At 37.3% G+C, this 27,104-nt stretch overlaps 1 protein-coding gene across 2 annotated transcripts; it reads right to left on the minus strand.

Moving 5' to 3' along the window:
• On the minus strand, window positions 1–4,494 carry LOC127659164 (ankyrin repeat and SOCS box protein 18-like). 2 transcript variants are annotated; one of them, XM_052148838.1, is made up of 5 exons: window positions 4,197–4,494; window positions 2,234–2,501; window positions 1,078–1,591; window positions 717–830; window positions 1–594 (listed from the first exon to the last, which is right to left on the minus strand). In XM_052148838.1, the coding sequence occupies exons 1-5, from the start codon at window positions 4,471–4,473 to the stop codon at window positions 409–411; spliced, it is 1,359 nt and encodes a 452-aa protein (XP_052004798.1). In that variant the 5' UTR covers window positions 4,474–4,494; the 3' UTR covers window positions 1–408. The 2 variants fall into 2 exon arrangements, with proteins under 2 accessions (XP_052004798.1, XP_052004797.1); XM_052148837.1 differs by having other exon boundaries at window positions 452–830.
• Between the last annotated feature and the right edge of the window lie 22,610 nt (window positions 4,495–27,104).

The following is a 27,104-nucleotide window of genomic DNA, read 5'->3' on the forward strand; positions in this document are numbered from 1 at the left end:
TTAATAATGAGTTGGAAGGGAAAAGGTTTGACATTTATTTTTAACAAAAAGTTAGGTTTGATGAAATGTATTATTTTATTGGAGGCCAAACAAGAGATTTCCAAATAAAATAATTATGGATTAAACATTACTATGTGAAGGTGTATATAGACATGAATGAAGGTAGCCATGCATCTAAAACAGTCATTAAACAATAAAATGTGTCATCATAAATCTTTTCTGTAATGCTAATATGAGTTTACACTAAAATATAAAAACAGGAATACAGGTGATATTATAAGCTCTCAAACACATCATAGTAAACTGATTTTACAAAGTGAAATGAAAGACAGCTGTGACAAATTCATAATGATTTATGCATTGCATTAAAAAAAGGCTTCCAAGTTTTCTAAAGGTTTCTCTCAAGGATTAGTCAATGTAGCCCATGGGTTCTAGAAGAAGATACTGTTGTAGCGCTTTAGGCACAGGGAGCCTTGGAATGAGTGAGTAGCAGTTATTCCCAAAGTGTTCCCTCAGTGCAGACCGACACAGATGCTGTAAACTACGGGATTTGTACTCCAGTGCAAAAAGAGACTCATAAAAGGGTCTGTGAAGCTGAAAACAAATATTGTAATGTAGTTAAACAGTATTGTTTGTATTAGCATTAATATGTGATAATAAAGCAGGTAATGTTGTTCAAAATATCTAATAGTATTCTGTAGTGATACAAGACTAACATGAAAAATATCCTCAGGTATGGCTTCCACCCATTTGTAAGTTACAGGAACCAGTTGGTATGAGTTAAATAGGATTTCCACAGTTTTAGGTGCTGCTGCACAGGCTGTTATCACCTTAAAATGAAGAAACAAAAAATGTAAACATAAAAAAAAGAGTATTTATGTGACACAGATACAATGACCTCACAATGACAACACTGCAAAATGTCTTTGCCCAACTGCAATGGCATACTGAGTTGGAACCTTATTTTTACACTCAATGAAAACTTTATGGAATAAGAGGAGTGTTTAATATAGACTGCACAGCCCTATATAGCCATTATTTGAAACTTTGTCCCTTTGCAATGCTATTAGTAATTACCTTCAGCAGTGCTAGTGGCCATATTTTAATTGAGCCGTGGTTTAACAGGGTCTGAACAACTTTATGAGGTTCCCACACTTGTCGAACCACAGAACTTTGTAGCACACTAGATAGTGATGAACACCCATTATAGTCAATGGCATTGATATCAGCCCCATGGTCCAGGAGAAGCTCCACCAACTTGTGCTGAACATTGCGGGCTGCCTTGTGTAGAGGACTGCGCCGTTCATTATCAGACAAATTAATGTTTGCTCCATTGGCCAGGAGGAGACGACAGAGCTCAAGATATTGTTCATCTTGGCTGTTGGCTGTCTTTTCTAGGACTACCCCACAAGCAACCCCCAGTGGTGTTTCACCTGAAGAGTTGACATGGTTCACACAAACTTCAAATCGTAGATAGAGTTGTGCGTGGTGGAGCAGACCATGTCTAGCTGCCACATGCAATGGTGTTTCATCCTCTTCCTCACTAGGTAAGTTCACCTTGGCACCCTTTCTCAACAAGGCTTTTGCACAACTGCAAAAAGATTGCACAACAACTGCTAGCAATGTGAGGAAAACATCACTGCTGCTTGCATAGCTTTTTCTAAAAAATGACAGTACTTTTTGTATAATCCAGTTTTAATTTGTTGTCCTTTTAAGCACCATGGAAGCAGAAACTGTAATTTTAATTGCATTCATATCAAACAAACACCACAGGAGTGGCAATGGATATACTTAGTGCTTTTACTGCATTTTGAAAGTACAAAAAAAGTGCTAAGGTGTCTACACTCTATGTCAAACATCAAATCTGTTTACCTTTTGCACTGTACATTGATAAATTATTACCTTGTTTAACTATACACACATTTAATGGTGAATATTCAAACAAGCACTGAGCACTGAGCTTGAAATGCACTTCCGTCAGCTGTTAAACAGCGATTGCTTCCATGTAGAAAAAAAAAGATGTTAAGTGTTCCATATTGGATGATAATACACTTTGAAAATTCATAAACTACATGACTGAGTACATAGTATATTTTGTAAGTGCATAGTTGTGTGTCATTTGGGAAACAGCTATTGTTTTGTTCAAAGGCACAGTGGTAATATGTCTTGCATGATATTTTGATTACACTATCTCAAGAATTCTATTATAGGACATGCTAGAATAATTTCATACCATATTGATTGTGGTGTGCTGCATAGATGTAATGGAGTCAGCCCCTCTTCTGTCATCTGGTTAGGGTTAGCTCCATGTTCCAGCAGCAGCTCCACACAGTCAGTGTTGTTGTTTGCACAGGCTTCATGAAGTGCTACTTTTCCACCTGCAATAAGGTTGGGATGTGCGCTGTGCTCCAGCAAGTACTGCAGACATTCAGTAAAACCTTGTGCAGCAGCGATACACAGTGGGCTTGTTAGTTCTCTTCTATATTCCAAAGACCAAAGACCTGAAAAAGGACATTGACAGACCATTAAAGCAGTTCTCAGAATTGGAATATTTAGAGTATATGTAAGTTCAACACCTGATAAGTAAAACAATTTAGGCAATTAACTGTTTCTTAATATTCAACCTATCCTGACAAAACTCCAAAATTGCCAACACAAAAAAATGTATCACAATAACGTCCTTTGCTAATGTCAATATATTAAGCTAACAGGGGAGATATTTCCACTGTTGAGTTCCAATACCATATAAATATAATGGGGTTCAATAAATTCAATATTTTGTTTCTATGCTATACAGATGCACTATACTATGCACAGTACCATGGAAGCCAAAGTTCTGATGTCATTGAAATTGTTTCATGTAAACAAATAACATTATAATTTATCTTTAATGAAATTGAATTCCTATTTTATGGTCAGATGCTGAGAAAAAAAGGTTTTACAAAAAACATTCATAGCAACGTAAAATGTTTCTTTCACTATATTTTTGATATACCTAAAGTTCCTGTCCGGCAAATGCCTTTTTTTACCTGAGGGTGGTGTCAGGGTAAGCTTGCTATTCAAGTTCTTCCCTGCTCACATTGTAAAGCACATCAACATCAATATAGTTCCTCTTAAGGAGGGTATGAAGCCCTCTGGAGTCTCCCTTTACTACAGCTCTAGAGAGCCATAAGGAATGTAAATTAGCTCTTTCCCAATGATCCTGCCCTGACCCACAGTTATCATTTAGCAGCTCCTACCATCCATTCAGCTGAACTGTGGAGCAGAGATTATCAAAGTGCATAGTTCTAAGCATTTCCTCTTTTCAAATGGCTCAGGCTTTCAAGGACTTAATTTATAGAGTCCTACTAATGTTTTCCTATGGCTCTAAGCACTTTTTGCTTCTATTTTTAAAAAGCCATTGTTCTCCATCAGTATGTCATTGCTTAGTGGGTCTATATTTAGTTGATGTATGAGATATGCTAAATCCTTTGTGCTGCAAATATTTGTTGTCAATTTGTTGCCTTTCTTTTTATTTTAATAAAAGGCCCGTCTTTGCACAGACATTTTCAACATGCTATATTTTTAAGCAATGTGTAAATGTATATCGTGATAAATATCGATATCGAACAATATGAAAAAGATTATCGTGATAAAAATTTTGGCCATATCGCCCAGCCCTAATCAAAGGTCTTACTAGAAAGAAAGAAATTATGATCTAACGGGAATTTTCTTGATAAAAAAACATGATTGTGCCTGGTAAAGTGTGCATGTAAAATGGCTAGAAATAGAATTTAGCCTAGCATAAAGCTGACAATTTACACAAGGGTTATTTCTATTTCTTCTGCTCAAAACTTACTTCAAGCTTAATTCTCTGTCTGCTCGTATGAATGTAACACATCATAAGGAAGTGTTTCATGCTGTTCAAATGCACTTTGGATCGCATCACTTATATGTATAAATGTTTTCCATCTGAAAGGACTAAATATTAAATGAAACAAATGACAATAAAATGCAAAGAAATCTCTTCAGTAATCAAAATACTTTTTGAATGTAACTGTATTCTAAATACCAATTAATTAAATTGTAACTGTAGTGGAATACAGTTACTTATATGGTGCATAATCCCGTTATATGTATTTTGTTACTCCCCAACCCTGACTGCTTATAATGCATATTTTTAATTTGCAAAACAATGAAGACTAAATGTAACAAACCCTGTTTCTGAGCAGTCCACAGCAGTTCATCACTCTGAAACTCTAGCACCTTGTTCAGTTTATCTGGATCATTGAATCCATGTTGAAAGTCCCTCCAGTGGTTGGCAAGCAGGGCATCCAGAACAGGGGGGCAAAGAAAGTCCCTCCCTGGTTGTTTATAACCCTTGACCTTGTCTTTCCCAACCCTCTGGCCACTTTCTAAAGACGACCGCCTTCTCTCTGTCAAGAATGTGGCCTTACGACTCACAACACACATCCCACTGCCTTGGGAGAACATTGCTAGCAATGACAACACTATCCACTTTCCTTCTGGATACTTAGCTGCCTGTATTTATGCCTATTTATATGATCTCTGTTGCTCTATGTCATGTATTTTTAGTACAGATGACATGTGATTAATGTAGTGCAATTGCATAACAAGAGTGCCTTGATCACTGTTTTTACCAACAACACAGCAGAGACAAAGACTTCAAAGAGGTCAGTTCGATAAATATGCCAGCTGCACAGATGAGTGGGGAGTATTACAGATGATATCACCACTGCATTACCCAAAAATAGAATCAGACCCTCCATTTCAACAAATCATGAGGTGTGACAGCATTGTCCTCCAATCAGACTGGCTACACGTATTACTGGGAATCTTATCCACACCAGTGTTTTACATTGTGACCATAATTCCAAAAGTGCCCTGCGCTGTTAGCTCTAATTTCAGAGAGAGTGAAAGGGCACCATTCTTTCCTTTCATTCTTTTTTTATTGCTACACACTCTTAGCTTTTATTATGACAGTTAATTGACTTACTCACTTAATTCAAGACAAAAGATGTGGACAGTCAAGACAGTGAGATGTCAAAGCAAAGAAGGATGTCAATCTCAAGTTAATGGTTTGCTCTATTGGGTTTAACATTAAAGACAGAAAGAATAGCAAGATTTAAATGTAGGCCTATTTATTTATTGGAAAAAACAACATGCGTTTCTGTAAGGAAATTGATACTTTAATTCACCAAAGTAGCATTCAACTGAACACAATGTATAGTCAGGACAATACTGATTTAAAAAACAGCACCATCACTATTTGAAAATAGTAATTTTGGATCAAATCTAGACAGGCCCCAGTTACAGCAGCTATCACTCCAACAACTTATCCTTGAGTAATCATGCTAAATTTCTAATTTTAAACTAGAAAAATCACTCGCCATTATATAAAACACAGTTGATATTTGGTTTGTTAAATTAAACTGAACATTGTCTTTGTGTTTGTTTTTGAGTTGCCACAGTATGCAATAGACTGGCTTGTCTTAAGGTCAAAATTAGGTCAAAAATGGCAAAAACTAAACGGTTTCTCTAGAAACTCTTCAGTTAATCATTGTTTTGAGGAATGAAGGCTCTACAATGCTTGAAATGGCCAAAAAACTGAAGATTTCATACAAAGGTGTACACTACAGTCTTTAAAGACAAAGGACAACTGGCTCCAACAAGGACAGAAAGATGTGGAAGGCCAGATGTTCAACTAAACAAGAGGATAAGTACATCAGAGTCTCTAGCTTGAGAAATAGACGCCTCGCATGTCCTCAGCTGACAGCTTCATTAAATTCTACCTGCTCAACACCAGTTTCATGTACACCAGTAAAGAGAAGACTCAGGGGTGCAGGGAAGATTTGCAAAGAAAAAGACACTTTTGAAACAGAAAAACAAAAAAGTTAGAGTGGGCAAAGAAACACAGACATTGGACAATAGATAATTGGAAAAGAGTGTTATGAATCTTAACCCAATTGATACCACTTTAGTAGGATCAGTTAAACGGTAAGGTGCGTGAGAATTGTCCAACAATACAGCCACATCTAAAGTGCTACAGGAAGTGTGGGGTGAAATGTCACTTGAGTATCTGGATAAACTGACAGCTAGAAAGCCAAGGATCTGCAAAGCCGTTATTGCTGCACGTGGATGATTTTTTTGATGAGAACACTTTGAAGTAGTTTAAGAAGTTCTTAAAAAAAAAATAAAGAAAATTCTGATTGTAATAGTAATTTTTCATGTTATTAATGTCTTGACAATACATTGTGATCAGATGAATGCCACTTAATAATAAATGTACCAATTTCTTTCCATAAGAACGAAATCTGTTCATTATTCCAAACTTTTGGCCACCAGTGTATGTGGTTGGGATGAGGAGGAAGGTGGGGCAAGGTCGTGAGGACATGAATCGGGCATGAATCGGGCTAAGCAGCCAAGAGGGGCCAGAAGACTAGCTGGAGGCGCCAGTTCGAGAGAGAGACGCACGTGGCCACGTTGCATGTGTGTCTGTTTGTTTACGTTTGTTTTATGTTGAGCTTTATCATTAAACTTTACGCTGACTGTTTAGCTGGTTTCCCCCTCCTTGCCCACCTTACCTGCTTCTCTGATAAGAGTCTCCACATATTTGAAGTCCTCCTTAACCTGAGCTTCTTTAAAAGTCTGAACAAATTCTGATTCAATAGGGTAATCCAATGCAATGTCTTCTTCGGACATAATAGGTTACCTTTCACACTAAGGCTGAGACTGTAATAAGTTTCATATGTTGGTGATCTGTTGTTGTTCTCAGTGATTAAATATAAATATAGACAGGTCAGACTGTAAGTTGATCTAAATGTTTATTAGACTGAGATGAGTACCGACACTGTGAAAACTACCATGTGATTGTATAAGAATGGAAAATTATAAAAAGAAATGGAAGCGAGTACTAATAAACTGTAAAATGCTATTCATATCCTTTCCCCAGTGTCTCAGTATCATTTGTTTTTATTGTTTCAAATATGCAGATAACTTTGCATTATCTTCCAAGTGTGCTCTCTGTGCTTTAACATAGATGAGACAGTTACAGGCCAAATTTCACAATAACGATTTGATTTATAGTGGTATTTGATTTATAAGAGGTATACTAAACACGTTGTGGTGTTATAAGAGGTGGATTACAAGATAGGGATTTTTAGACATACTGTACCTTTCTTACTAGACATAAAGCTGGTGAGCTAGAGCTAGCCAGCACTATCAAGACGATCAATCAATTTGACCACGCAGAAGAGAAATTAGCTCTTGTAAGCCTTATATAATTTTTACTTAATAGTGAGCATACTAGAGTTTTCACATAATACAAAAGCAAAGAATACCTCTACACAAAACCTATTTGAAATAGAGTGCAACAGTCGGTATCCAGAAGTAAAATCCCATTAATTTTAACAATAACTTATAAACCTTTAAATAAAGGCCTACTGTGAGCTCCAAGTATGTTATTCGATAGCATATGCTTCAGTTGAAGCCATCAGTCTGCCTTTTTTCAACATTGTTTTTAAATTTTTTTTTAAATCTTGTTTATTAGCCAAATTCACACTACCCATGAACATGAAGAGAAATATCAACCATTCAGAGAATTGCGATCAACAAAGCATGCCAAACAAGTGCTGCAGCAGCCACCTACTACAATGACATACAGTGAATGATGCAATCGAGTTGGTCTTCCTACACTAGCAAACTACTCAAATATTTGTAAATATCTGAATGTTTTCCAACAAAATTAAAACAAATATTCTTTCAATACTTAGGCTATAATCAGCAACTTTCAATCAATGGTTTTTATTCATTATGTTTTTTTTTTTAACAATGCTTAGTGGGATTGTAGTTCATTCCCTCATGAAAGACGGTAAGAACACAGTCTTTTACCTTTGGGTGCATCTCAATCAGCTCCTCAGTTCAGTGGTCAGGGCACTGATCATGGTGATAACCATTTCTAGGGCTGTCTAAATCACAAAATCGTTCCAGTGCACTGAAATGTTTACTCCCTAAAAATACCCAGAATACACTGTAAAAACCAGGGAGAATCATTGCTCACTATGTTCCTGTCAGGAAACATTGTCATGTCTTCTTAAGTCTTTCAAGTAGTTAGAAGATGAGCACAAGTGTAAATCTATGAAGTTGAAGCCTTATTTTCTCTTTAAAAGACATGTCTTTTGTAACGTGTAATAGTATTGGGTTTGAGTCCACCTTAGACGAGTTCGAGTCAAGTCTGAGTCTTTAAACAATCGAGTCAGAGTTCAAAAGGGGCCGAGTCGGACTCAAGACCAAGTCCATAACAGGCAGAGTCCAAATAGAGTCTGAATGAATGAATCAGAATTCAAATTGTAACTGTAAACTCAACATCAATATTTTAAGCTTAAACTTTCACAACTTCACAATTGTCAATATAAATGTAACAAAAACGGTCCTTCAACACACTTCTTATTTCATTCTTTTGACATTTCAGTTATTTGTTTCTTTTCCCCCTCCTCTCAAACATAGACTAAAGAAAGTGAAACAGTGTTGTTATTGTTTCAAATTATAATTTTGTATTTTATTTCTACTTCATTTTCAATTTGTCCTTTCAATTTAGTTTACTTTTATCTTAAATTATCCCTATGTAAAGAAATAATATATAGGCCTACTGAGATATCTTTTGTCTCTATCTGCTTACTGGTTTGGGAAAATAATGAGTCAAAACAGTAGTAATTAGTGCTCACTGAGAAGTTACATCTCATGACTGCAAAAGCTACATCCGAAAACACTGAAAGCCCACTGATAATATTAGGCCAATTTAACATGGACATGATTGTTAATTAGCGTAAAAAGCGAGCAGTTCAATGCACTGTTTGTGCATCTAAAACCCTGATGCATCCATATGTTATCGTTTTTTAAAAAAAAGAGGTATCATAAAAATGTATTTAGTACCTTGAAGAAGCTGTTTGACAACAGATACCCACATCCTGTATATTCCACAAGACAAAAGTTTACATTCCCTTGGTTCTAAAAGGATTAATTCACCCAAACATGAAAATTCAGTCATTGTTTACTCACCCCTGTATTGTTATAACTCCATATGATTTTCAGTCTTTTTAAAGGCTCTGTTCTTTAATCCATAATGACCATGAAATGGAAAACTGCTCTTTGTTTTCCAGCTGTAGCTCCCCAAAACATAAATGGGCCTCGTTTCCCAAAAGCATTGTAAGCCAAAGTAGATCGATTACGTTTCATCTTAGTTATGCGGCCCATTTCCCAAAAGCATCGTAATTTAAGCAGTAGGACTACTTGAAAATGCTTGTAGATTAAAGAGTGCTCTCTTATGCAGATTTATGCAGACACCTGCAGGACAATCTCGAAATTACACCTGATCCATTTTAAACATCAATAACACTTTATGCTCATTTAATATCAGTATTAGGGCTGTCAATCGATTAAAAATGTATTACATAGTGTCCCGATTAATTAATCGCGATTAATCGCATTTAATCGCATATACAAATATTTGCTGTGAAAGCCCTTCATATAACAATAATTCAATATATAATGATGAAATAAATATACATAGTTATCTTTAAATATATTATATATATATATATATATATGTATATATATATATATATATATATATATATATATATATATATATATATTCAGATAATTAAAATGCTTTACATTCTTGTAGCAGAAGAGTTAATCTTTGATAAGACAATACAAAAAGCGGCTTTAGAATACAATCTATTGTTTACTACCATATTATTGAACATAAGTCAGTCATTGGCATACAGTTCACAGCAATCCATTACACAAGTGAATTTGTCAGTCAGTTGGAGATTTATTATGAGGGCTTGTTTAAGGACACGCAAATTTACACTTGCATCAGACATGCTTGTATAGCGTCTCGGGTGCGTTGCGTCATAAACATAAATGTTTTAGCTCACTGAGACAAGTTAAATATAGTTTAATACTTAGAACACATCTTGAGATCTCTTAGTTCGGATTTGCGCTCCATCAAGTGTTTTGAACGCAAGAACGTAATGCGTGTTTGTGTTGTGCTGCTGCTAAAGGGTTGTTTTGTTCACTGTATAAACTGCGCGTTACCACCCAGCTGAAGTTTTACTTACTGCCCTCTGGAGTAAACAGGTGGTACTACAAGCTTGCTTTTCTCAGGAATCTTCTAGTCCGGGGGCATTGTGATTAATTGCGTTTCATTTTTTAACGTGTTATTTTTATAAAATGAATTGCACTGAATTAATGCGTTAAATCGACAGCCCTAATCAGTATACATACGTTTTAATTGATTATTATTTTTAACCGACAATAATAATAATAATAATAATAGTAGTAATAATAATAATAACAATACAGATAATAAATGCAGAAAATGGTAGTGTTGGGTTTGAGTCCAAGTCAAGTCCAAGTATTCAAACAATCGAGTACAAGTCGAGTTTGAGTCCAGATGGGACTGAGTCCGAGTCAGAATGAATCTGTTCATGAATCTGAATTAAAATTGTAACCGTAAACCCAACATCAATATTTTAAGCTTATTTTAACTTTCCCAACTAAGAAAAACAATTTGTCAATGTAAATGCAAAAAACAAAAGATTAGTATCCTGCTGAACACATTTCAAAGTGGTTTCAGAATGAAAGCATGCTTTATGCATGTGTATGAAGACAAAACCGTCCTTCAACACACTTCTTATTGCTTTCTGTTCACTTTGTCAATTATTTGTTGTTTTTTCCCCTCCTCTCAAACATAGACTAAAGAAAGTGAAAGCTGCATTAGTTAGCTAAAAAAATTATATTTTGATAAGAGTGTGTGCTGCTGCTCTCATGCAGCCATCACACGTAAGGAGGACATATAGGCCTATGTGTGAAAACTGAAGCGCAGCATCAAATACATAGAATGAATGATAATGCTAACTGTAGAGAGCACATCAATATGCCAGATCCCGTGCATTTAGAGGCAATTTTTAAATCCCAGCCAGATGCTTTTTCTAAAAAATAGGACGTGTCTGGGGAAAAGAGGATGTATGGTCACCCTATGTTGCATTATTTTTCATTACATCACAAATGCCCTGGTCTTGACCAACTCTAGAAAATGGTTAGTCAATATTGGGTGAACAGATAAATTAATAAGTAAACAAATAAAGTTATAGTATCCATAAATAGCAGCTTCCACGTCTCCTTATTTTGACCTCCGCAATAGCATGATGAAACTCATTGTATTCAATTATTGCTTGTTGTCATTAGCAGGGCCATACACAGGGTCGCCGCTGTCTTCACTGATCCGGGAAACTTTAATCTCGAGCCACAAAACTTATTTTTAAAATGAAATTTTAAAATGCACATCTGATGAACGAAGCAGTGATTGTGTAAAATAAATGTATGATTCTGCATAAAACGATTGCAAAACAAAATGCAGTTATGTGGTTAATTAAATTGTACATTTAAGAAAATATTTTTTAAATATTTCCAGCGAGCTAAATTACAAACATTTTTGAAGTTATATATGAAGTTGCAATGACGAAAAGCACAATAGAGTCACATTTCAGCACTTCACGTTCACGAACAGCGCCTCTCTTAAGTAGCACTAAAGCGCGTCCTTGCACTTTTATGTTAAGTGCCATATTGGGAAAGGCATATATATATATATATATATATATATTAGTAAAGCTAATAGGACTAGATGTTTCAATCTCTTTAGTAGGAAACTCTTGACAGTAGCAGTCGGTGTGGAGTGGTGAAAAGGAGGATAATGTATGTCATTGGGGTCTTCAGGTGGGCACCCTGCTTCATCGACGTTTCGTTGATTGAAGCCCACAACGTCTCCATAAGGCTCAACAGTGTACCCAGCGTCCCAGGTACACCCCCTCCATGCCATACCCTCCATATCCCTAAAGGACTCTGCATGGCAGGGGCGTCGGGCCTAAGCCTGACCGCATACCATCTATTTCTACCTTACTGCCCAATTGGAGTCGTTACGCTTGATCCAGAGCCAATTACTGCTTTTTTCGGCAGCAGTTGACATGGACGTGATGGCCTGTTGGAGACAGCGACCCTTCACCCCTATCTTTTTCAGCAAACTGATGGTAGATGTAGCAACAAATCCCCTGCATCCCACCTCTACTGGAAAGATGCTGGTCTTCCAGCCACTCTGGGATGCTTCAGCTGCTAGGTTGGAATATTTGGTATAAATATATACCAAAATATATTTTTCCTCTCATAAGCCTCTTCAACTCCATCTTCCCATGGTACTGTTAATTCCACCACATATACTAATTTTGTTGTTGGAGACCACAGGACCATGTCTGGTCGGAGTGTTGTAGCCACTATTTCTGTGGGAAATACAAGCTTCTTATCAAGGTCCACTTCCAACTTCCAATCTCGCTGACTGCAGGATGCTTGTATCCTTAAGTGCTGTACTATGCTCTTGATTTTGGCCAGCTGGTACGAAATTTGTGAAGTTGACCTGTATTGCCAATGTTTGTGGGAGATTGTTTGTGGTGGTTCGCTTCTGTTCTATTATTGATGCCAGTTCTCTGAGTACTTGGTTATGCCGCCAAGTATAGCGCCCTTGGGTGAGACTTGTAGTACACCCTGATAGAATGTGCCTTAGGGATGCGGGTACTTGACACAGGGAACAGGCAGGATCTTCTCCATACCACACTTTTAGATTTTGGGGGGAGGGTAGCAGGTCGTATGTGGCCCTGATGACAAAACTCAGCCGAGCTCCCTCCATCTGCCAGATGTCATGCCAGCTGAGCCTTTTCTTCTCCAGGCCCTCCCAGTTGGTCCATCTCCCTTGCTTGGCCATTGATACGGCTTTGGCATGTCGCTCTCCTTCCTCCTGTTTCCTAATTTCCTCTACCACTAGCTGTCTCTTCTGCACTGATGTTGCTTTATGCCACAGAGGAGTTTTGGGGATGAGTCCGAACCCTGCCCTTCCATGCTGTACTTGTCCAACCACATCTCTGAAATGAAGCGCAGACTTTGCACTCTGAACAGCTTCTGATGGAGTCCACTTTCTTCCTGCTACCACCCGGGGGCTGCTGTTCGAATGACTGTATCCTCAGATTCAGATAGGGTCATGACGAGCCTTGCTTTGGTGCATTTGAACTCTTCTACAAGCCCTGTGATTGGTAATTCCAACTTGCCATGTCCATAAAGTCCAACGGAACTTAAACACCGTGGAATTCCAAGCCACTGCTTCAGCTGTGTGCTTACTAGCCGTTCCAACTTTTCAACCTTGGTGATGGGGATCTCATATACGGTTAACGGCCACAAGAGTCTTGGGAGTATTCCAAACTGAAAACACCATAACTTGAGTTTTCCTGGCAACAAGATCTCATTGATGCACTCCATGTACATGCTGGTATCATTTTTAAGTTGTTCAGACTGCTCGGTGTCTTTGAGCTTCGCATCATACCATCTCACCAAGCTCTTTACTGGCATTTCTTGGCCTTTTACAATGGAGATGCTTCTGCAATTATTGGCCTTTAACTTCATTCTTGCCCATGTTATATTTTGATGAAGTTTCTCCAGCAATCTTTTGGTGCAGGGGACAGTTGTTGTGAGTGTTGTTAGATCATCCATATAGGCTCGAATTGGTGGTAACCTCTGATTACTTTGCAGTCGTTCTCCCCCCACAACCCATCTCGAGGCTCTAATAATGATCTCCATTGCCATCGTGAAGGCAAATGGGGAGATGGTACACCCTGCCATGATACCTACTTCCAGCGGTTGCCAACTTGTGGTGAATCCTGACGTTGTAAGGCAAAACTGTAGATCCTGAAAGTAGTGTTTCACTAAATTTGTGATTGTAGTCGGAACCTGGAAGAAATCAAAGGCAGCCCACAGAACTGGATGAGGAACTGAACCATAGGCATTGGCCAGATCAAGGAACAAGACGTGAAGATATTTTCCTTCTTTCTTTGCAGTCTGGATTTGATGCCATATAATGCTGTTATGTTCAATGCATCCCGAAAAGCCTGCGATACCACTCTTTTGAATTGAAGTGTCAATAAAATGGTTTTGTTTTAAATACTGTGTTAATCGTTGTGCCAATACACTAAAAAAGATTTTGCCTTCAACGTTCAGAAGGTTTATCTGACGGAACTGTTCAAAGGTGGTCGAGTTCTTTTCTTTTGGGATGAATACCCCTCCTGCTCTTCGCCAGGCTTTCGGAATAATTTGCTTGACCCACGCCACCTTCATGTTCTTCCACAGAAATTTCAAAACATCTGGAGCGTTCTTGTAGACACTATACGGTACGGCGTTAGGGCCTGGTGCAGATGCCGATCTTGCCTTTTTCACTGCCTGCTTTACCTTGCTCAGCTTGGGAGGGCTGATATCAAACTGATGTTGTGGTGACGATATTGGAGGGATGTCAGTGGGGACAACAATCCATCTGTATAGATGGTCCTCAGCTGCTCTTCAACCTGGTCTTTTGATATTTTCAGAGATCCACTCTTCTCCTTTGTGAATATGCCTTTCACAAATTTAAAAGGGTCTTTATAGAAATCGGTTCTGGCTTTTTCTTTCTTGTTCCGGCGCATCTGTAAGCTTTCTGCTCGACGGAGTTTTGAGAGCCTATGCTTTAGGTCCTTCTGAAGTACGTTGATACCTTCCCTTTCTTCTACTGTCTCTCTTTTACAAGTTGTTGGATTTTTTGCAGCCGACGGGACTTGGGGGCAGGAAGCATGTCTTTCTTTTTGACTTGTTCCTTTACTCCACATTTCTCCTCTCCGTAGCTGTAGATAAGGTCACCCATCTTCTCCAGCTTTTTCTCGGCTGACCCTTTGATGTTATTTAGGATAAGGCTTAAGTCTGTGTTGATGGTTTCCCACTCCTTACTGTTAGATTTCGGCCATTTTACCACCGGCTTACGTCCATGCATGTTTTCTTTTTTGCGGTGGGCTGCTTGTTGTCTTGGACTGGTTCTGCCCAATGCTTCCTCCTCATTCCCTGGGGTGCTGATTGTCTGCGGACTGTGGGGTTCTTCCTGCCGCTGATTCTCATCCGACTGATTTAACCTTCTTCTTGACAGAATCTGGTCAATGCGGGGCCCTGGGTTGGTGGTTTTCAGGCATTTCTTCCGTCCTTGATGTACCTTAAGACCATATGTTGATGTTACTTTCGCCCATCCACACACGCAATTTTGAAGAACATGTCCAACTGCTGGTTTCTCAAAAGTTTTTCTACTTCTTTCATTCGATGTCATGTCCATTGCAAGGGTCATTACCGGGAGGTCAGTCTGTGAGTCTTCTTGCGCCCCTGCTCTCGCAGACTCTAGGGGTATACTTCTTATTGAACTTTTCGTAGCCTGATAAGGTGGCTCATGTACCCTAATAGGGTGACGGAGCCTGCTGTTATGGGTAGCTGTTGTTTGTGGGAGATTGTTTGTGGTGGTTCGCTTCTGTTCTATTATTGATGCCAGTTCTCTGAGTACTTGGTTATGCCGCCAAGTATGCACTTTTATGTTAAGTGCCGTAGAAAACGCTCTTAACCGCAAAGATCAATTGTTATTGGGAAACAAATCCCAGGTCTACTATTTTATTCATCTATCCACAGTTTTCTTGACCAACCACTGGATGGCGCCATGATGTCGATCTCGAGAGGCCAAGTAAAAACTGCCAAAATGAGTGATCCAGAGGAGAACAACCATTTAAAGGTGGGGTATGTGATTTTCTTTTTTGACCATTTTTTCAAAATAACTTGAAATCCTATTCCTAACCCACTTACTGGCTGTAAATTAGAAGCACTGAAATGAAAATTAAGCAATTTAATCATCTGTGGAACGGGCAGGACTCGAAAAACTCCAGCCGATCATTTTCAAGACCATCTAGAATCATTGGACAGAAAATGTGTCAATCAAACGGTCGTACCATGCCCCCTCCCCCACCACCCTGGCGGCGTGTCCCGTTCGTCATCAGCTGCTTTCAGATGGAGCGGCATTTACTACACAGAGCTGTAGTTCATCACTGACAAGCTGGGCAATTTACCCTTCATTATCACGGCCCAGCTTGTTAGTGAACTACGGCTCTGTGTAGTATACCGCTCCATCTGAAAGCAGCTGATGGCATTTACTAATCAATGAATGCACTTTATGTTATGTGCTTTACTGATCGAGATGCATAACAATCTCATCTGATAACGTTATATCGGTCAGCCCTATATTTAGCCATAAACTTCGGTGACAACCAGGACGTCCAATATATTTTTATATATTTTATATATATTTATACAATATATATTTACATTTCAAAAACATCAATTTTCTAACAATACTAATGATTTACGTGACTGCTGAATGTTAATAATATCTGGTGCAATTTACCGCTGAATGTTGTGCCATGTTGACGGTCTTAGCAGGTACATGGTGACGTCATGCAGAAACTCCAACCTATGCTAGCCTGGCTCGCTCTCGCGCATCTGAGTTTTCGCTCGTGCATGATTGCGCGTCCATGTTTTTCGAATGGGTGGAGTCAGGGCCAGCGTTGGAGGAGAGAAGGTAGGACCTTATGAGTTGTGTATTTTCAAAATCTGCCGGCCGTTTTGCAAATCACATACCCCACCTTTAAGTGTTACTTTGAGTAAAAATTTATTTAAGGCTCAACTTTTGCAAATGCTGGCTGTCATAACAACTCAGAATAATTAATTATATAAACATAACTAACCTCTGACCATCGCTTCATGTCATACACAGTCTATAAAAAAAATGGTAATCTCAAGTTTCATTTTTTTAACAATTTTTACAAATGTAATACCTTTTACTAATATAAAAAAAATATATATTCAAAAATTACAGATGAGCAGGAAAACAGTCATCATTATTTAATTTGGAATATCTCTGGATTTTTTTATTTTTAAGATTAGTAAATTCAGTTACAGGTGCTTGTTCTTGAATGTCCCTTGAACAAAGCACTTCATTTGAGATGTGTAGCCTGCAGAAGTGTCTGCAGGAAGAGTATTTGAAGCATTTAAATGATTGCAAGCCATATATGGGTCTGTACCTGTAGGAGATGGACATAAATCTGACACTATTTGTGGTTTCTTTAAAAGTGCACTATGCACTCAGTATATTTTTGTTTGTGTCATTTTGGACTTACAGTGACACCTAGCGGCCTGGATGCAACATCATTCAAAATCAATAGTTTTCAGTTACAGATGCCGTCGTAGAAATTCACTATTCACAATCAGCCGTGATTCATTTAATCCAAGAGTGAAAGTGTTCAATAACAAGACGGTTACTGAGATTAAGCGAGGATTATTCAGCTGGTCATGTGATTCTAAAATGGCAGCCCCCATGGCGCCCCTCCCCCATGTAGAATAAAAACAGCTTTTATAAAGTTACTGATATGACTGGAGTCCTCAACTCATGTGAGTGGTCATATATAATACACATGTTTCAAAATTACAATTCATTTATTTAGGATTAAAACTTTTAATGAGGGAAAAAAAATACAAAGTGCACCTTTAAAATTTGCCAATTATTCATTGTGGAGTCTGTGGAGAAATGAAGACAACATATTTTTTCATATTAGCATTTTGTTGTTAACATTAACTATATTGTCATGGCTGACCACCAACCATTGAACAACAGAAATCAGACCTGTTGAAACTACTTAATTTTACATGATATTCTGTGACGACCTGGCTAAATGAGATTCTACCATCTAAATTGATTCACCACAGATAGTTCCAAGAGATCCACGCTGCATATCGTAGTGGATTAAATCCATGTTTTAATGGATATAAAATGTTCGGAGCTCTGATATACTGGATGTGTAATAATGATTGTATTTCCTTAAACTTTTTTAATATTTATATTAGCGTATAATGACTTTTGGGCATCAGGGATTTTAGTCTTCTAAAGAATATGAGAGGTTGCTGAGAATTTGGTGTGAATTTGTTTGGTTTGGATGATGACTATTAGCCTATATATATATTATATATTTTTTTGTTTGTTTCGAGAACATACACTGTCCAATTTCTTCTTTAATTTGATATGGGATTAAAATCATATTTTAGAATAACATGTTTTATAATCTGTCACGTATATCACAGAGGTAACAGAGAAATATAAAGCTTTTATTTGATACATTAAAGATTATTACACGCTGATGGCAGCTTCTACACGACAATAGAATAATTATACAGTTACAGATAGATACTGTATGTTAAGTCTCTCAACCTTACATTTTGGAGTGCAAAACATAATGTACAATAAAAATGTGTGTACACAAAATAGTTACACTCAGGACCTTAAGGACTAAAATGTTCCCATTGAAATCCATTAAAATGGCAATGTTTGATTCCAGTGCCATTAAAGCATAACATCATGAATTGTATGAATATTCTATTATGCTTTCATTTCGGAGCCCTGGCTTAAATGTTTTTTCCCTTTTTTTTTATTTCCACCAGATGGCTCTATTTTCCTCATGTTTAGCCGGAGCAAATAAATGTTTCCCCCTATTTTCTGTTTGCTGTATTAAAGAACAATGAAGGGCAATTTAATAAATGATGCAGCTAAAATATTGTTTATATCGCCAGGTCGGTTCTTGCCTCCTCCTTTCCATTGAACTGCTTTACAGGGTTAAAATCCTGAAAATGAATGAATATTTGGTAGCTATGATAAGGACTGAATTACAAGAATTATATATTTTTTTTTTATCCTTCAATGGTCGATCACGATACGGCACCTGTAGAGCAGTTTCATGCCTATAATATACAAAACAATGCATATAACCAGTCTTTAAAATAAACACCAAACTGAAGAGAAAATAACATTTGTTATATGGATGAATTGAAACATTGAAGCTTATACAGACACAGACGTCTACCGGCAGAAGTTAATCTACTAACATTTAGTTAGCCACTAAATATAGGCTATATAACCTGTCAAACAAAATTGCGTATATGCTATATGTCATACTGACAACACTAAATAACATAATATTGTGAAGAGAATCTATTGATGTGCGCGTGCACATTGAAAACTGTCGGTACACGATCCGTTCCACCTGCATGTCACGGCAATCGACGTCATCGCACTACAGTCAGGCCCGGATTACCCAATGGGCATTATGGGCAGGCCCGGATTAAGAATTCAGAGGCCCCTGGGCACAATGTCTTGTAGGGCCCCCCACCCCACCCCACTCACACAATCAAGCTTTTGAATTTTTGGATACTATTTGCTGGTAACACCTATAGCGAGCAACTAGCTGGCATATGCAAGCACATAGTGCCTCACCTTTACCAATCCAGTTATATGAATCAAATTCTTCCATAATTAACACACAAACACGTACACACACCCATTAATGTAGCTTTCCTGTCTGTCTCTCTCTTCCTCTCCTGTCCTCTACTCCTCGGCTCTACAGGGGCTGCCGCTCTTTGTCTCTCTCCCCTCTCCTCTTCCTGTGATGAAACGATGCAAACAGTATAGGTCATCTTAACTCAACTTTTTACTCTTCTTTATACTCTCTTCTTTATACTAAAAAATTCTGCACTTATGTATTTAGCACTTTATTATTCATGGCCCCTAATGGCACTTTGTTTGATGATTGAATGATAGTGAAATGGTAGTAGACACATTACAAGATGCTGTAAGTATTATGGTATAATATTGGTTGCTTACAATACAAATTACAATTGCTGGTGTATGACCTGTCCAACTATTGACAAATGTACTACATGTAAGTCGCTTTGGATAAAAGCATCTGCCAAATGCCCTAAATGTAAATGTAAATCAAATGTAAAATAAAGCAGCTTGTTTTTGTTTTTTTTGATAATACTATATTTCATGTAAGTTGTTCTCTCTCTCTCTCTCTCTCTCTCTCTCTCTCTCTCTCTCTCACACACACACACACACACACACACACACACACACACATGTTGTGTTTCCATGTTTTATGGGGACTTTCCATAGACATAATGGTTTTTATACTGTACAAACTTTATATTATATCCCCTAAACCTAACCCTACCCCTAAACCTAACCCTCACAGAAAACTTTCTGCATTTTTACATTTTCAAAAAACATAATTTAGTATGATTTATAAGCCGTTTTCCTCATGGGGACCGACAAAATGTCCCCACAAGTTCAAAAATTTCGGGTTTTACTATCCTTATGGGGACATTTGGTCCCCACAAAGTGATAAATACACGCTCACACACACACACACACACACACACACACACACAATACCTCCTCCCAGAGGCGTTTCCAGCATTGATGGACATCCGGGGCTTAGCCCAGACCATTTTATTTTCACACTAGCAACCACTTCTCTGTAGTCCAAAGCTGGTGAGAGGGTATTTGAGTTTTGCTCTGGCTGGGCCTGTTTCTACAGTTCCTAAATCTTCCACTCTAGTACTATCTTCAACATCCTCTCTCCTCCCTGAATCATCTGTGATGCAAAAGAACAGATACAGCACATAACTTATTGCAAATCAGCTTCAAACAACTAATTCATCAAGTGCTACATATGTCAAATTGTAGACCAATACCATTGAAGAAAATGTATTGGGAAGAGCAGATCAGTGGGATTGCCCTAAGATCTATCATGATTCTTGAATTGTCATGTACATTACCATAAAGTCATCACAAAAGCGTCATATTATAGTGAGTAAAGTGAAGTAAAAAATTTTTTTTATATAAATAATTTATATTTTTTGACATAAATAGTCAAAATGATGTATAAGATCAAGTTAAAGAAATACATGAATGACTTTAGTCTAAGTTCATTGACACACCATGGCATCAAACTGTATATAATTCTCCATGTTCATCTGTCAAAATCCTTTCATTAGGATCATTGGGATAAACAATGTTTCACTTTTAACTTTCTCTAAAGTAAAGTGACTGATTAATTGTTACCAGTTTCCATGCCTGATTCTGGCACATCTTTGCTACCCTCAAAGTGTATATTTACTACAAAGTAATATCACAAAACAAGTCGGTCCGGGTATCGTTCGGGTCCGTGTATCATCCGATCATTCGATTATTCCATTTAATCTGGCAAACCAAAAACGAAATAACGAATCAATGTTTTGTTTTTCTGTTTTTCTGTATGAACCAAATATGAAAATTTTCGTTCGTTTGATTGCTTTCAGCTCGAAACGGGAAATATAATAAACAAGGAAACCAAAACGAAATAATGGGTCGAATATACGTTGTCTTTATTTTTCTTTATTTGTTTTCCTATTTCCCACGGTGGATTCAATTCTGTTTCGCGCATGCGCAGTGGATAGTTTCAAAGGAGTAGGTCGCTGAGCGCCAAAAGCGTAGGGTTCGGTCCCAGTTGGTCAAACTTTCCAGTTCAAATGGCACTCGAACCATACATGTCTTTTATTGAGGACATGTTTATGAATGGAATGCCATATCATGAGATCTCAGTAAAGATGCAAGAAATGAGTGTCCAGCGTGGAAGCTCTGAGATCAGCATCCGGAGACTACTTGCCTATGGGATCAATTCCATGCCACATATATTTGCAAAAATATAAAGTATTGCAAAATAAAATAAAGTTTTGCAAAACAAAAAAAGTACTGAGCAAAAAAAATTATTTTTTTAAAAACAAAAATTAAGTATCACAAACGTAAAATAAAGTATCGAGAGAAAAATAGAAAGTTTTGCAAACAAAAATAAAGAATTGCAAAATATAAATAAAATATAGCAAAAACCAAGATATAATTAATTGCAAAAATCAATGACTGTTGTAAAAGAAACTAAAGAACTTTTATCCTTTTTTTATCTCTGCAACAGATTTTTAGGCAGCAATGATTTTGCCACACATCTTTTTCTTTGCAATGCCTACTAATTATTTTGCAGTGCTCCTTTTAATCTGCATTTCCATCACGTGTGAGCTCGTGATACCGTTTTGCCTTTGCGCTTCACTTTTCTCTGCGTTTCACTTTATGGCACTGTTTTGACGTGGGGGTGGAGTCAGGGGATTGGGGCGTGTACAACGGGCTCAGTGATGCCTCCCTGGAAGTTACCTCATTAGCTTGAGACACGGATCAAACATCATGGCTGAGCACAGGCGTGCAGGTGGATCTCAGGTATATAAAGTTGATTGTTTCCTTTTATTTAATTAGCATTAAATGTGCTTTAACAGCGTTTGTGTCAGATAAAGAAGTTAGAGATCAGTTAAAGCGGTGGATTTATTAGCCATACGCGCTAACATAGCCAGCATCTGCAGTTTTTTCTCTCTCAATTGATTGGACTATTGATTGATTCTTATGTTTACTTTATAGATTATAATTGTCTATACCATAGTATGTTGTCTTCTAAAGAAATTTAAACTCCATATTTAAAAATATGTAAATAGACGTTACATTATCACTGTTAAAGGAGACAATAAATAGATTTCAAATAAAAAGTTAAACGATCGTAACAAATAAGCATCCCAGGAAACAATCTACAAACAATAAAAGAACATCACTTATAACATTAATTGTGCAAAAGCAAAACAAATTTAACATTGATTCTTAAGAGTAGGTGCTGATAAACTGGTTATATCCTGCTCTACTCGAGGCAGAGAAACAGCAGGAGAAAGCTGTTGTTGTTGCTGCTGACCCTGAGCTGCCTGAATATGACCGAGGCTTTGAGTCAGAACACTAATAAGATTCGTCACGACATCTGGATATTCTTTCTGCTAAATGTGACATGGCAAATCATTACATGAGATGACCTAGATACACGTACATTTACTGTGAGCATCGTAAGAACTTAAGTAGCTTGCGAACAGGTTCGTTGAGCAATGGAGGAGTCAGAAGACAGCGAAGCAGGTTTGAAATCAGCACTTTAATTTCTTTCACGAACATACGACGGTCACCGCCGTAGAAATGTAAACAAAACAATATCACACTCAGTCTGTGGAGCTTTCTGGATCCACTCTCTCTCTCCCTCTCGACACTTGGCGTCCCTTTAAATGTCTCTCTCCGTATCACTACAACAAGACACAGGTGTTAGAGATAATTACAAACCAGGTGACAAGCCTTACCGCTCTCTCTCTCCAGCAGACCGACTCACGACCACGCCCCCCATGCCACATAGCTGTATAACGCAGGGTTAAGAATATAGGGGATGTGAACATTTTATATTTCAAAACTTTATATTTAAAGACAGAACACATGCACGTTTGTTACGATCGTTTAACTTTTTATTTATAATCTATTTATTGTCTACTTTAACAGTGATAATGTTACATCTAAATATGGAGTTTACATTTTTTCTTTAGAAGACAACATACTATGGTATAGACAATTATAATCTATAAAGTAAACATAAGAATCAATCAATAGTCCAATCAATTGAGAGAGAAAAACTGCAGATGCTGGCTATGTTAGCACGTATGGCTAATAAATCCACCGCTTTAACTGATCTCTAACTTCTTTATCTGACACAAACGCTGTTAAAGCACATTTAATGCTAATTAAATAAAAGGAAACAATCAACTTTATATACCTGAGATCCACCTGCACGCCTGTGCTCAGCCATGATGTTTGATCCGTGTCTCAAGCTAATGAGGTAACTTCCAGGGAGGCATCACTGAGCCCGTTGTACACGCCCCAATCCCCTGACTCCACCCCCACGTCAAAACAGTGCCATAAAGTGAAACGCAGAGAAAAGTGAAGCGCAAAGGCAAAACGGTATCACGAGCTCACACGTGATGGAAATGCAGATTAAAAGGAGCACTGCAAAATAATTAGTAGGCATTGCAAAGAAAAAGATGTGTGGCAAAATCATTGCTGCCTAAAAATCTGTTGCAGAGATAAAAAAAGGATAAAAGTTCTTTAGTTTCTTTTACAACAGTCATTGATTTTTGCAATTAATTATATCTTGATTTTTGCTATATTTTATTTATATTTTGCAATTCTTTATTTTTTGTTTGCAAAACTTTCTATTTTTCTCTCGATACTTTATTTTACGTTTGTGATACTTAATTTTTGTTCTTAAAAAAAAATTTTTTTTTTGCTCAATACTTTTTTTGTTTTGCAAAACTTTATTTTATTTTGCAATACTTTATATTTTTGCAAATCTATGTGGCATGGAATTGATCCCATAGGCAAGTAGTCTCCGGATGCTGATCTCAGAGCTTCCACGCTGGACACCCATTTCTTGCATCTTTACTGATATCTCATGATATGGCATTCCATTCATAAACATGTCCTCAATAAAAGACATGTATGGTTCGAGTGCCATTTGAACTGGAAAGTTTGACCAACTGGGACCGAACCCTACGCTTTTAGCGCTCAGCGACATACTCCTTTGAAACTATCCACTGCGCATGCGCGAAACAGAATTGATTCCACCGTGGGAAATAGGAAAACAAATAAAGAAAAATAAAGACAACGTATATTCGACCCATTATTTCGTTTTGGTTTCCTTGTTTATTATATTTCCCGCTTCGAGCTGAAAGCAATCAAACGAACGAAAATTTTCATATTTGGTTCATACAGAAAAACAGAAAAACAAAACATTGATTCGTTATTTCGTTTTTGGTTTGCCAGATTAAATGGAATAATCGAATGATCGGATGATACACGGACCCGTTCGTTCATTTGTTTTTGCTTTCATATATAAAAACGAAAAAACGAGAAAACAACTCCTTTTTTCGTTTTTTTTGAAAAACGAAAAAACTAAATTATGACTTGATTTTTGGTTTTCCCGTTCTTGCACGGAAATCAGAAAAACGACTTGATATTCCGATTTTCCCCTGTGGGTGGGGCTAAATCTGATTGGCAGGATATGCATTCATTGTTTTTCAAATTAAGAGTTTTCCAAACACTGTATTTGTTAGCCTGTAAAATTAATAGTCTATATGCATGCTATTTGTCACCCAATTATTTGGCTTCACTGACTGAAAAAATCTATTGAAATAGCCTAAATGTAAACATGTTCACGCATTGAAGTTGTCACGGTGGTTATCAGACAAAAGGCTGAATGGAGAGAAGGCTCTTCTTATAGTTTATATTGCATTCCATCGCAATATAGGTTACTTTTGCCGTCCCTATACTCCTGCTCACTACAGTTTTGAGGATGCCTTTCAAGACAGTCATTGGCAAACACCTACAGTAGTCAACCAAAATGCCTATTATCGCCGCAGAAAAAATAAACCAGTCGCATTTCAAGTCATTCGCGAAATGACCGCCAGGTGGCGCAAATGGATATTGTGCAAAACAGCAGCAATTGCCGCATTTTGAAATGTAAGTGGGGTTAATGTCAATTAACAGTAAAGATGAAATACTACAACTATGGTAAACAGAATAAAACATTTTTAGCCCAGAAAAATAGAAAAAATAGAGACAAGAACAATATATAGCCTATATATTTCATATTGTAGGCCTATCTTGACGTCGGTTGGCGACATAAGCCTATTCCCGGGCCGGGAGCAGCGCGATAACAAAAAAAAAATCAAATAAACAAACAAAAATAAATTAGGTGCAATTAAGCTGATATTTTTTTACTATTCAATTGAGGAATGAAACGAATGAAGAGCGCTTCTCACTCATGTTAGCGAACACACACTGGAGAAACAAACGTTTGGGTATTGCTCAGTGAGTCATGGCCGAATGGTAGAACTTACGTTATGATCACGACACGGGTTCAAATCCCAAGCAAACACAGCAATTTTTATATTAGCCTATTAATGCATTTAATACCATATTATTAATGCAGAGATTTGTCTAGTTCTAAAACTGTTACAGCATATAGTTTTTTGCTCATATAATAAAATTACCATACTTCCATTTTACACTAAGGAACAAATATTATCCAACAGAATGACTTTACATTTGTATAATAATTTCAAAAGCAGTTCTATATTAAAAAAGCTACTTCACCAATAGACTATATCAAATATATAAAAATAAGTAACAACTGTTACACTTTTGAATCATGAATTAATAATCTCATAGGCCTACAAATATCCACATTTGTCATCTGAAATGTAGGGTAGCTTTCACTAAGATGTTATTGAAATTATATTTCCAATATGCATGGAAACACTTACAGAAATTTTAGCTTGTTACATGCATTTATTTTGATTAAGTAAATCGTTGAAACATCAGATAATCAATAAAACATGAACAATTTTTAGGCAAATCTTTTTGTTGTGTTTATTAGACACATCAACGCATTTTTGAAAGGTGTGCCATTGTAGTTCACTGCCTCATCAAAAAGAACCGAAATGTCAGGCCACTGTTCTGTGAAGTGCTGTTCCACACTGGCTCTGTCCTCTACTGATGTGATGGGATTACTGCCAGACATGGACAAGCAACCTGGTCAGAGTTGACCCAACTTCTTGATGATACATATCTGCTGCAACAGAGGCATTTGGCAGAAACTCTTCATCAATCTTGGCTCTGCATCCACCCTCAGCCAGGCGATTTGGTACTCCTCTGCCTGAAATTTTGACCATCATTAAGTTTTGTTTTGTAGAAAGCCTTTCTAAAAATTTAATTTCGTTTTGTATCATTTGTATCTTATTTTTAATCAATGTTTTATCAACCAATTGCCTGGATTTAATAAATAAGAAGCAAATATAGCAGACAATATAATCAGGACATGGAGGCCGGCAAGATTGCATTGCTCGTGAACTGGAGCTCATCTTATAAATGAACCGAAACTTCGGCGTTTAAGCTGCCTCACAGACACCAGAAATATATAGAAAGCTTAAAAATGTCTAATTTTAAACAAAACAATTCAAAACGAAAAGAAACCGACTAGCCTACTCTCTGCTTATGTCTAATCCGAAATGTGCATTTCTCTATGCTGCGTTAACTACTGCGGTCAATATTGCAGCCGACACATACACTAACAATTAAAATGTCTCCTTGCTATATTTGAAACATTCATAATCATTACTTTTGCCGGTTCCTTGTGACAGCTTTTGCGTTATTGGCAGCATCACCCTCTGGTTACACGGCGTCACCACCGAATCGCACCGAAAACATCGGGATTTTTTAGACAATAATCGCCACGACCTATTCGATATTCTATAATTAAATCAACAAATCGAATATTCGAAAATCGTGACTCATCCCTACTGCTTTATTAATGTATTCAGTGTAAAACCGGACACCCCCACACAAA

Source organism: Xyrauchen texanus, chromosome 18 (assembly GCF_025860055.1).
Source record: "Xyrauchen texanus isolate HMW12.3.18 chromosome 18, RBS_HiC_50CHRs, whole genome shotgun sequence".
Lineage (NCBI taxonomy): Eukaryota > Metazoa > Chordata > Actinopteri > Cypriniformes > Catostomidae > Xyrauchen > Xyrauchen texanus.

Coding starts and splice junctions, on each gene's coding strand:
- LOC127659164 (XM_052148837.1), bottom strand. CDS start 4,473: ATGTTCTCCCAAGGCAGTGGGATGTGTGTTGTGAGTCGTAAGGCCACA. Junction 2,502..4,196: donor GTGGACTGCTCAGAAACAGG/GTTTGTTACATT, acceptor GTCCTTTTTCAG/GTCTTTGGTCTTTGGAATAT. Junction 1,592..2,233: donor AGCACACCACAATCAATATG/GTATGAAATTAT, acceptor ATCTTTTTGCAG/TTGTGCAAAAGCCTTGTTGA.